The sequence below is a fragment of the Castor canadensis genome, chromosome 11 (assembly GCF_047511655.1).
Source record: "Castor canadensis chromosome 11, mCasCan1.hap1v2, whole genome shotgun sequence".
NCBI classification, from domain to species: domain Eukaryota; kingdom Metazoa; phylum Chordata; class Mammalia; order Rodentia; family Castoridae; genus Castor; species Castor canadensis.
The window spans coordinates 102,311,436-102,323,345 of NC_133396.1; the positions used below are offsets into that span (position 1 = coordinate 102,311,436).

An 11,910-nucleotide genomic window follows, 5' to 3' on the forward strand; every position below is an offset into this window, starting at 1 on the left:
TCCCTTACCCCTTTACCTCCCTCCCCTCATTTTTCAACAGTTTTCAATACACATCCTTATATCTTCTACCTTTACATCTATGTTATACAATACTACTGATGTTTTATCATTCTCTTTTTCTTTCCCTCTTTCCCTGAGTTCTGTAGAGTAGTTTCACTGTTATAAACATTTTCTATATTTGAGTTTGTATATGATCATGCTTGTTTTTGTATATATGTTTATCTTTGGATCTTTCTTCGCTGTATGAGGGAAAATATATGTCTTTTGTGTTTCTAATCCTGGCTAATTTCACTTAGCATGATTTCCTCCAGTTGCATCAATTTACCTTCAAACCCTATGTCATTATTCCTTGTGGTGGAGTAATACTCTCTATTGTGTATATGTACCACAATTCATGATCCATTCATCAGTTGTAGGGCAGCTGTGTTGTTTCCAAAGCTTGACTATTGTGAATAGTGTTGCAGTGAACACTGGTGTACAGGTGTCTCTACTATATCTTATCTTATATATCTCTTACTATATCCTGTTCTTTTGGGTAGATGCTCAGGAATGGTGTCCCTGGATCATATGAAAGTTCTAGCTCTAGTTGTTTGAGGAATATCAATACTGCTTTCCATAGTAGTTGTACTAACTTGCATTCCCACCAGTAGGATATAAGGGTTCATGTTTTGCCACATCCTCACCAGTATTTGTTGTTGTTATTACCCTTGATTGTGGCCATTTTAACGTGGGGTGAGATGAAATCTAAGTGTTGTTTTTATTTGCATCTCTTTTATAGCCAGGGAAGTTGAACTGTTCTTCATGTACTTATTGGCCATTTGTAACTCTTCCTTTGATAATTCCCTGTTTAATTCATGTACCCATTTCTTCATTGGGGTGTTGATTCTTTGGGGGCTTTGAGTTCCCTGTAGATTCTGGATATTAGTACCTTATCAGATGGGTAGCTGGCAAAGATTTTCTCCTACTCTGTGAGCTGTCTCTGGAGTCTAGTGACTGTTTCCTTTGCTGTACAGAGCTCTTTAGTTTGATGCAGTCCCATTTGTTCATTGTTTCTCTGATATGCTGAGCCTTTTGAGTTCTGCTTAGGAAGTTGTTCCTTATACCTATCTGTTCCAGTGTGTTTCTTTCTGCTTCTTGGAGTTCTTTCAGGGTTTTAGGACTTATATCAAGGTCTTTCATCTACTTTGAGCCGATTTTGGTATAGGGGGAAAGACAGAGATCTAGTTTCAGTCTTTTACGTGTTGATATCCTGTTTTCCCAGGAGCATTTGGTGAAGAGGCTGTCTTTTCTCCATTGTGTGTTTTGAGCCATGTTCCCTTATTTCTTTCTCAGTCTGTGCATTGTTGGTATACAGAAAAGCTACAGATTTCTGTATGTTAATTTTGTATCTTGCTACTTTGCCAAAAGAGTTTATGATTTCTAGTAGTTTATTTGTAGAGTTTTTGAAGTCTTTTAGGTATAGGGTCATGTCATCTGCAAGTAGGGATAGTTTGACTTCTTCCTTCCCTATCTGAATCCCTTTTATTTCTTACCCTTGTCTTATTGCTCTGGGTAGGAAACTATATTGAATAGGAGTGGGAAAAGTGGACAGCCCTGCTTCATTCCTGACTTTAAGAGGAATGGCTTCAGTAGTTCTCCATTTAATATGATGTTGGCTCTAGATTTGTCAAATACAGCCTTTACTGTGTTGAGGAACATTCCTCCTATTCTTAATTTCTTCAGTGCTTTTATCATAAAAGGGTGTTAGATTTTGTCAAAGGGTTTTTCTGCACCTATTGAGAGGATCATGTGGTTTTTGTCATTGCTTCTGTTTATGTGCTATATTATGTTTATGGATTTACATATGTTGAACCATCCTTGCATCCCTGGAGTGAAACCAACTTGGTCATGGTGTATGATCTTTTTACTGTTGTTGGATTCTGTTTGCCAGCATTTTGTTGAGAATCTTTGCATCTATATTCATTAAAGATATTGGTCTATAATTCTCTCTTCTGGTTATATCTTTATTGGGTTTTGGAATGAATGTAATGCTGGCTTCATAGGATGACTTTGGTAGTGTTCCTTCCCTTTTTATTCCCTGGAAAAGTTTGAGGAGTATTGGTGCTAGTTCTTTAAAGTTTTGAAAAAATCTGACCATGAATCCATCATATCATGGGCTCTTCTTTGTAGGGAGACTCTTTATTGCTCCTTTAGTTTCATTGTAAGTAATAGGACTGTTTAGGTGGTAAATATCTTATTGGTTCAATTTTGGTTAGTTATATGCATCTAGGAATTTATCCATATCCTGCTATGACTGTGTTAGTGTGTATCAGTGTTCTTAGGGCCATTAGAATTTTTTAAATGTAGATGGATGCCCCTGTGTTTGGTGCATATATGTTAAGGATAGATATTTCCTCTTGATGAATTGTTCCTTTCATTAATATGAAGTGACTTTCATTGTCTCTTCTGATTGGTTTTAGTCTGAATTCTACTTTGTCAGATATGAGTATGGCTACTCTTGCCTGCTTATGGAGTCCATTTGCTTGGAAAACTTTTTTTCCAGCCTTTAATGCTAAGCCAGTGTTTATTTTTTTCAGTGAAATTAGTCTCTTTTAAGTAATATATGGTTGGATCTTGTTTTGTAACTCAATGTGCTATTCTTTGTCTTTTGATTGGGGCATTGAGGCCATTTACATTCAGTGTTAATATTGAGAGGTGTGTGTTGTTTCCAGTATTCTTGTTTCCCTGTTGTCAGTTTTACCTATTCCTTGTTTATTTGTTTGCTTGCTCAAAAGGGTTTATTCTTTCTTAATTCTTCCTGTCTCACTCTAGTTTCTTCTTCTATATGTAAAAGTCCTTTAAGAACCTTTTGTAGTGCTGGCTTGGTGGCTATAAATTCCTTTAGTTTTTCCTTGTTGTGGAAATTTTTAATTTCTCTTTCTCTTAGGAAGGATAATTTTGTTGGGTAGACTGGTCTAGGTTGACAGTTGCTTTCTTTCAGGGCCTGAATTATGTTCTTCCATGACTGTCTTGCATTTAGAGTTTGAGTTGAGAAATCTGCTGTTATTCTAATGAGTTTGCCTTTATACTTGACTTGTCTTCTCTCTTTTCCAGCTTACAGAATTCAGGTTTTAGTTTCTTATACCCCTGTAGTTGGGGGTTTGTGTTTTTTCTTCTCTCCTGGTGTTCCAGCAGTGTTCACCAGAGAGAGGTATCCTGGATATGTTGCCCCTTGCAGGGCCTTTATTGTGGTGCTGATTACTTCTTTTCTCTCCTTAGTGAGGGGGCTGGAGTTCTTGCTCTTTGATGGAGGCAAGGGGCTCTCCTGCAGTCACAATGGGGAGCAATGGGTTTCTGTGCACTGCAGGGGATAGGCTTCCTAGCACCAGGAGAGTATCAGATTGCCACTCAGTGGGGGAGGTGATGAGATTCCAGCTCTTGGACAGGAGAAATGTGACTCTTCTGCAGGAAAGTGCAGCATGAAATGCTCAGCTTCTGTGTACCTTGGGGGAACATGGCTTCTGATGCTGCCTGCATAGTAGCAAGCTATAGCTTTCCTCCCATAGGTGGTGAATCTGGTGTTCTTGTTCTTTGGGAGGGGAGTGAGGGCTCTGTTTCTTTCAGAGACAGTGGGAAGTGCTGGGTCTCCATTCTGTGGGAAGGAAAGCCTCCTGGAGGCAAAAAATAGCAAAGCCTAGAGCCTGAGGTTCACTTGGGTATGTGGTGGCAGGCTTCTGGCACTGAGTAGCATGTGGAGGGTTCCTGTGGGGCAGCAGAACCAGCAGGCTTGACTATTCTGGTGCTCACAAGGCAGTGGAGGCCCTTGGGTCTATTTGTGTTTGAGTGTGGGCTTCCAGGAGTAATGGCAGCTGCTGCAGGCATGGGTGACCCAAGTCTGCAGGTACTGTGAGCCCTAAGTCTTGGCTGTTGGCTCTGAGCTACTCTGAGCCACAGCAACTGCTGGAGGTACAGGGAAACCAAGCCTCCAGATAGCAGAAGTTCTTGAGCCTGCTTTCCTTGTGTGGGCCCCAGGAGGGTAGTGTAGTAGTGCTGCAAGCATGTGGGGACCAAACCTTTGGGTAGCAGGAGCCCTGGAGCCTGATTTCCCACTCTGGCTTCCAGGGTCTCAGGTTAGTGGCTCTGCTGCTGGCTTGGCTCAAGGAGTGCCAGGTCTGGAAGCAGCAGGGGTTCCTGGACAGATCTTCTATATGGCCTTAAGGGAGAACTGGTCAATGGTTCTACAAGAGGCTCAGCTCAGAAGAACCAAGCCTGTGAGCAGCATGAGTTCCTGGGCCAATCTCCCACACAGGCTTTAGGTAGTTCAGTTCTATGGTGTTGCTTCTGGGGAAACCAAGCTTGCTGGCTTGTGCCTTCTGTTGCCTATGGAGTAGTGGGAGCTGAGAGTCCTGTTTGCACAGGGAAACTTCCCTGGAGTTTCAGGGTGAATGTACCAGGTTGTGTGGTAGGGAGGAGTATGGAGCTCTGAGTTCCTATGTGTGCCTGGAAGCAGGATTTACTGCCAGTTGATGGAGCCTGGAACAGAGCAGTGACTTCAGAGGGCAGGGGATTGGGAGTGTTGAGCTGTGTGTTGTTCTTCCCATTCCTCCTGTGGTTAGTTGTTTCTCTAGTTGCAGTTTCAGAGAGGGCTTTGCTTATTGCTGGTAATGGACTCCATGGGTGACTTTTGGGGTCCTCTGACCTTCCTTTTTCAGGGTGGTTAGTCACTGCTTGGCTATACAGATACCAACAATCCGTCATCTTGCCCCTCCCTCAGAAACTGTGCTAGGCAATGTAGACATAGCATAGAATAGACAAACAGCGGACAGGTGAAGATGATCTCTGCCGCCACAGTTTAGTTTGCAAAATAGATATTGAATGAATCATCAGAAATGAGATGGATTTAGGAATGCAGAGTGCTCTGGAAACTTATTACTGGAGAACCTGGCCTACACTGGGTATAAATGTTGTGTATGTGTGTGGGGGAGATGTGGACCTAAGGGAGTCAGGCCTTTTCTTAATTCATATTACAAATAGTTTCTGCATATCTACTTTGTGCCACAAACAATATTAGTCAGTGAATGATAGTGTGGTCTTTGTCCTTATTGACCTTACAGCTCATTTGTAAATAGAGGGAAATAAATGCATAAGTATGTTATTAAATTTACAGCTTATGCTATGCAAAAAACAGCAGTACACAATGAAGAGAAAACAGGTTGGAAGACAACATATTTATATTTATGCAGTTTGATCAGGTAAGACTTCTTTGAGTAGGTGATGTTAAAGTACAAGCCAGAAGGATAAGACGATACATTTATGAAAGGGGTCTTGGAAGAGGAATAGGATTTTGTTCTAGGATTCTAAGTAGAGAGTAGTGGCATATAAAAACTGGGAGGATTTAGCTAATTTTCTCTTTTTATCTGGAGTGACTGTAGCCTTATTGCTCATTTCAGGGAGTGAGGCAGTGATAATGAGAGTCAATCTGAGAAAGAGTGACCAGTAGGTGACAGACCTCAGCTGGAAACCAAAAATCAAGGCAGGGCATGAAAGTTATAGTATTCACATATCTCATCATTATGCTGAATCCAGAGTTAGTGAAGGCAAGTACCAAGAAAATGGATTTCAGTTCACAAAAACTGAATTTTAAACAATCCAGAGTTATTAATTTACTTTGATTAAATTTGTAATATAGATAGCTCAAGAAGGGAAGTGATCAGTTTATGGTGGAAACACTAAAATGGAAAGTAGTATAGTGAATGGACTGCTATAGACCACACTATTTATTTTGCCCTATACTTTACATGAGAAAGATAAAGGTGTTCAAAGCTAGCCCTTGGTGTTCTCACTGAATATCAGCATCAGACAGGTTAGTATATGACTATGATGGTGTGAAAGGGGGAAAAAGACCATTTAAAGATGCCTAAATGCACACAAAAAGAAGATTGCCAGAAAAAAAAAAACAGAAAAAACAAACAAACAAACAAAAAACCCCTGTATGCCGTTTACTGGCTGAACCTGGGTGACCGGAGCCAAAAAAGAATGGGGGTAATACCGACTCTGTGTTCAATAGCCACGTTAATGAAGCATGCTACTGTTTTTATAAACTCCTTTTACACAGAGAGCATTTGGTCAGAAAAAGCATGCCAAGTATTACATGTCAAGGTTACATTAGTACAGGGAAGCACAGTTAAAATTAACTCTTTGTTATGTCTCTTTTAAAACAGGAGCAGAGAAGCAGGAGAAGCACATGGTCAGCATAACTTTCTTATTTACATCTGAAGGACACAAAGCCATCTGGGAACCTTGAATACTGTTTTTCTGGATGTCTGGCTTTCTCACAAGGCCAGATACCAGATCACACAGGCAAGGTCTGGTCTGAGACCTTTGCCTCAGTTCTTTGGAGCTTTCTCACAAGGCCAAATGCCAACTCACACAGGTAAGGTCCCACTGCTGGCTCTGATAACCTCCTACCTAATTTGAGTAACTGCTCTGTCTTTATCAATTAAAGCTTTAGTCTACCTTCTAGATAAAATTTATTACTATATTCAGTAATGGAATTATCCCCAGTAATTGACAGGACCAGATCCTGTCTACCTGAACCCTTCCCCAAATCACCTAATAGCTGTCTACATTCTATGATAACCCTTTTCTAACACCCTCTTACTGAAATATCCCATAATTCTTATGGCATATAATTCCCTTTATTGAGAAAGTCAATAAATCTAATTTTATTAAATAATAGTAATATTCATATTCTTTGGCTGGAAGCCAATGACAAACCATATGATTCTCAAAGGAGCTTAAATATGCCTTCATTAAAGGGAAGAAAATGGGGCTGTGAAGTTGCTTAGAGCATATTAGTTATTTGGAGGATTCACAATCATCTATTATATACCTACTAGGTGAAACAAGAAATACAAACACATTTTAAAATGAGTACAGTTCTTATATTTTACTTCACTTAACATTCACAATACATACTTACAGGTGATAAAGTAGAGAATAAAAAAAAAAAACTGCCTGAAGACAAATAGATAATGAGTAGTGGTCAAGAGCACAGACCTTGCAGGCAGCTGCTGTTTCATGGCTCTGTCTTTATTACATTCTTTTGACCACTGTCAACACTTCTGGAGGCAGTGGCACCTAAAAGTGATGACCACAGGCCTGGATCACAGTGCAAGCTTGGTTAATAGGCTGACACAGGCACATGTATAGCTTTGGGCACATTATTAAATACCCTATGCTTCAGTTTCCTCAGGTGTAAAATGCAAATAATCCTATCAACCTACAGAAATTGTGAAGATTGTATTAGTTAATACATGTATTGTGATTAGAGTGTTTACTAGCAAAAGGTCAGAAAATGGTCTATCATTGGATCCATGATTCAAATTAAGATTTCTGATGCTACACAACCCTGCTTTGTTTCAGAATAGGCAGCTCTTATCAAAGAAGTTTCTCAAAGGAATATTGAGAATATTAGGCTTCTTCTATGTTAAGAAGCTAAGAGAGATGAAGTTATGGGTGGCAATGAAGGGTGATGAGAAGGCCTGCATTCTCTGAGCCCACCTCTCTATGTAGGAGCAAACTCAGCCTGTCTCCAAGTGCCGTCCCAAGAGCCTAGCTTGAGCTGGATTTTCACTTACCCCTGGGGCTAGAGGGTTCTCTCTGTTCCCTGTGCCCCTTGTGACCTAAAACCATCAGTGTTAACTCTAAGGACTCTGCTTGTGATGATAAGACTCACTGAGGAGGAGAAAAGGATCCTAGATCCAATCTTCAAACCTCACACATGTACTGAGCCTGGCAAGACTAAAGCAGAGGATGTACAGTAGTTGGTATGCTAGCTGTATCCATCAAGGGGTTGGAGAGGTGAAATGGTAAGGGATTTGGAAACAGATACTATTTTGAAATCAGAGATTTGGATTAATGCAGAGATGACTTAAATAACTGCGCCTTAGGATATCCTTTTTGAAAATTTTAGAGCATCATGTCTGGCGGAGACTTTAAAAGTCATCTTTACCACCACCCTTCCCCTTTGATACTTAAATCCATTCTACAAACAACAGATTGCCTAACAGCTACTTTGAAATGTTGAGAGACAGAAAGTCGCCCTTTGTGCTGCCACATACTGGCACAGATAGTAGAAAGTAGAAGTTTCTGGAAATAAGTCATGCATGCTATAAGAGCAGTGGTGACTGAAATCTAATGAGGTATTATCCTAAGGAGGAGATGCATTTGGAAACACTTCACCTAAGAGGGCCTTACATAGATTCTCTAATTGAGGCATTGGAAACATTTGAGGGTGTAAGAATTTAGGGTCCAAAAGTTTTCAGAGTGTTTCTGAAATTATTCTATGTTTGCTAGATCTTTTTTGACCAACACAAACAGTTGGCTTTAAACAAGATCATTTTCAGAAAAAGAAAACATTATGTAACAGTTTCCTGGCCACAAAAGATGATCAAAAATATTTGTCTGTGTTGGTGAGAGTAAATGATGTGTCCTTCAACATGGAAAGGAGAAGTGAGGCCAGGCTAAATTTGAAATGCTAATTCATTTTGATGTATTGAGCTTCAGATACTAGAAGGACAAGAAGAATATATCCAAGTGTAGTTGGAAAAACATAGCTTAAATTGAGGACAGAAAATTAATTTAAGTACATTCAAGAAACCCAAATTGAGCCCTCAACTACATGCTTATTTTTGCAGTTATTAGTAGGGACATAATAATGTATGAACTACCGCATGTACTCTCAAACATCTTAACAATTTATGAGGAATTTAGACTTGCTATAAATTTAGTAATAACACTATGCCAAGTAGATACTGTAATTGTTATGAGGACATAGAGAAGAAAAAGTATCTTTTTCTGAGAGACTCTGGAAAGGCATTGCTAAGGAGCTAACATGTTGAAGGATGAGAAGTGGTTCCGAGATGGAGAAAAAGGAGAAATAAAACCAGAAACATATGGTCAGGAGGGGCAAAAGAACCAGAAATGTAATGAAGCATGGATTGCTATTTTAACACTTCTGTCTCCCATCATCCTTTAAATAAACTTAAGAAGAATTCCTTAAAAACTAATTATTTTGAGTGAATTTAACATTAGAAAATATCAAACCCCTAAGTGTATTTCTACTGCAGGGCATTTGGACCTGGGAGGAATGTTAGGAGTTGAGTGAGTGAGTGGTGTGAATTGAAGGGAAGGGATTGGTATATAATCATTGTTTAAATTAATTACTTTGATTAAATAATTTTTATTGAATACCCCTAATGTGGTAGCCATTATGCCAAGTATTAAGATGGCAAAGAAAAGCAAATAACTGCAGCTTGTCAGTATGATGGCTAGAATTGGACAGCCCTCCTTAAATTCAGTGTGATCTGCAAAGGGTATGATCTGTTTGACTCTGGCTACCATTTTTGTGCATTTAAAGGGATATTGTGGTTTTATTGTCTTTCTTTTCTTTCCTTTCATTTCTTCTCTCCTCTCATCCCTTCTCTCTTTCTCTCTCTCCTCTCTCTTTTCCTTTCCTTTTTGTGTCTTCTTCATATTGTATTTGAGAACAATTATAATGTTTGATACACTTTTTGTTTTTGGTACAAGATTTTTACCAAGTCAGATACATATTCCTCACCTGTATTTACCTAGTTGGTTTTCTGAAAATACTGGAATTTTGCCTATTGCCACTTTATCATGTCTAATTTTAGATCTGCATTCTCTTGTCAAATGTGTTAATTACCTGACTTATCTTCCCACCAGTAGCAACTCATGAAGCGCATTTACACACTCATCTCTCAGTTTGATGTTAGAAGAGTTAAATTTCCATTGTGTTAATAATCTATACTTGACAGTGCCACTCATTTATAAACCTTCTTCAGTGGCACCCTATATCTTTTGAGATAAGGTCCCAAGTCATTGGCTGAGCTTTCTGAGTTCCTTTTTCATGCAGAGGAACATGATTCCCTATCTCAGGCCGCTTGATGCACCAGGCATGTGCTTTTGTTTGAAGTGCTCATTTCCCTATTTTATATAGATGATTCCTATTCTCCTTGAATAAGCCACTCAAGGACTTCTGCTTCTGAGTAGCCCTTTCAGTCATGCTGAGAAATGAGCCCCTGGCTTGGCATTCTGCCTTGTTCTGTACTATAGACATGCCTATTTCCTCCTAAGAGGCTGGAAAATTTCTCGTGTCAGAGATTGTACCTTTTTGAATTCTGTATTTGTATGACTGGCATAGTAATATATCAATAAGTTCAATAAATATTTATACAGGTGAACTGAACAGTAGCAAGACTGTCCACAACATTAATTTCATATACAAAATTTATCCTTTCCGACTTAACTAAGGAAAACTGTATGATCTGAGGAAAGAGGAGAGAATGCTTGGGGGAAAGCCCTATATTTTAGAGATAAAATAGAATTTGAGTGGAAAAATTCAAATTTTGTTTCTGTGACATAGTATCTATATGAAATGGAAAAGTGTCATAATCTCTCCACTCTCTATTGAGCTTTTTCATGGATCTTATCTCATCGAATTTATTTAGAACAAGACATAGATATTGTTTGTTGGGTTGTATTAATAATAGGAGCAATAAATATAGTAATTAAAGTGTTTCCTTTCAATTTTATTTAAAAAAGAAATGGTGTTTTGACTTAGACTCAGAAGTTGCTTTGCCTTTCCTTTTCCACTTCAGCCTCCCATGGAGCAGTACAACCACTCAAGCGTAACAGAATTTGTGCTCCTTGGCTTCCCCAAAGTGGGACATATTAGAGGCTGGCTTTTTGTCCTGTTGCTGGTGGCATACCTGTTCACTATTGGTGGCAACACGCTCATCTTCTTAGTCATTCGACTGGATGCAGCCCTTCACAAACCCATGTATCACTTCGTCAGTGTTCTCTCCTTCTTGGAGTTGTGGTACACAGCCACCACCATCCCTAAGATGCTAGCTAATCTTCTCAGTGAGAAGAAGACAATTTCTTTTGCAGGATGCCTCCTTCAGACCTACTTCTTCCACTCCCTAGGGGCCTCTGAATGCTACCTTCTTACAGCCATGGCCTATGATCGATACCTGGCCATCTGCAGGCCCCTCCACTATCCTATAATTATGACCTCGACGCTCTGTGCCAAGATGGCTGCTGGGTGTTGGACTTGTGGTTTCCTGTGTCCCATTTCTGAGATCATCCTGGTCTCCCAGCTTCCCTTCTGTGACTACAATGAAATCCAACACATCTTCTGTGACTTCCCACCTCTTCTGAGCCTGGCCTGTAAAGACACATCCACTAATGTTCTGGTAGACTTTGCCATCAATGCCTTCATCATCCTTGTCACCTTCCTCTTTATCATGGCTTCTTATGGAAGGATCATTGGAGCTGTGCTGAAGATAAAAACAGTAGCAGGAAGAAAGAAGGCCTTCTCTACATGTGCCTCACATCTCATTGTTGTTCTCATCTTCTTTGGGAGCATCATTTTCATGTATGTAAGACTAAAGAAGAGCTACTCACTAACTCTTGACCGTACACTTGCTGTAGTCTACTCTGTGCTAACACCACTGGCCAACCCCATTATATACAGTCTTCGCAATAAGGAACTTATAAAGGCCATCAAAAGGACCATTTTCAGGAAGGGGGAAAAAGCTAGTCCCACTCACCACTGACTTTCAACCAAGGCCCTTCCTTTACCTCAATGTTCACTTTGTAAGAGCTCTATGTACCTGATCTTGAATAATCTTCCCATTGTCACATGTGCTCTGGATCTCATCTCCTCTTACTTTCTCAGACATTATTGATGTTTGTTTTCTTCTGTTTCCTGTGTCTTTAGTCATTCTATTTTTTTATTTGAACAGTACTTTCAGCATTTACAAACACCTTCACATGTTGATTCTTTTTTGTTTTCTTTTGCCAAACATTTCTATACAGTTACAAGTCAATTTCTCTGCTTCTCCT

The 11,910-nt window shown here is 39.6% G+C and overlaps 1 protein-coding gene across 1 annotated transcript; it reads left to right on the plus strand.

Moving 5' to 3' along the window:
* The first annotated feature begins 10,667 nt into the window (after positions 1 to 10,667).
* LOC109697962 (olfactory receptor 6N2) lies at positions 10,668 to 11,621 on the plus strand. The gene has a single exon (XM_020181868.2). It carries the CDS (start codon positions 10,668 to 10,670, stop codon positions 11,619 to 11,621), a length of 954 nt encoding a protein of 317 aa, XP_020037457.2.
* Positions 11,622 to 11,910: the final 289 nt, after the last annotated feature.

Bases quoted from the DNA above. Each gene is read 5' to 3' on its own strand.
- LOC109697962 (XM_020181868.2), top strand. From the start codon at position 10,668: ATGGAGCAGTACAACCACTCAAGCGTAACAGAATTTGTGCTCCTTGGC.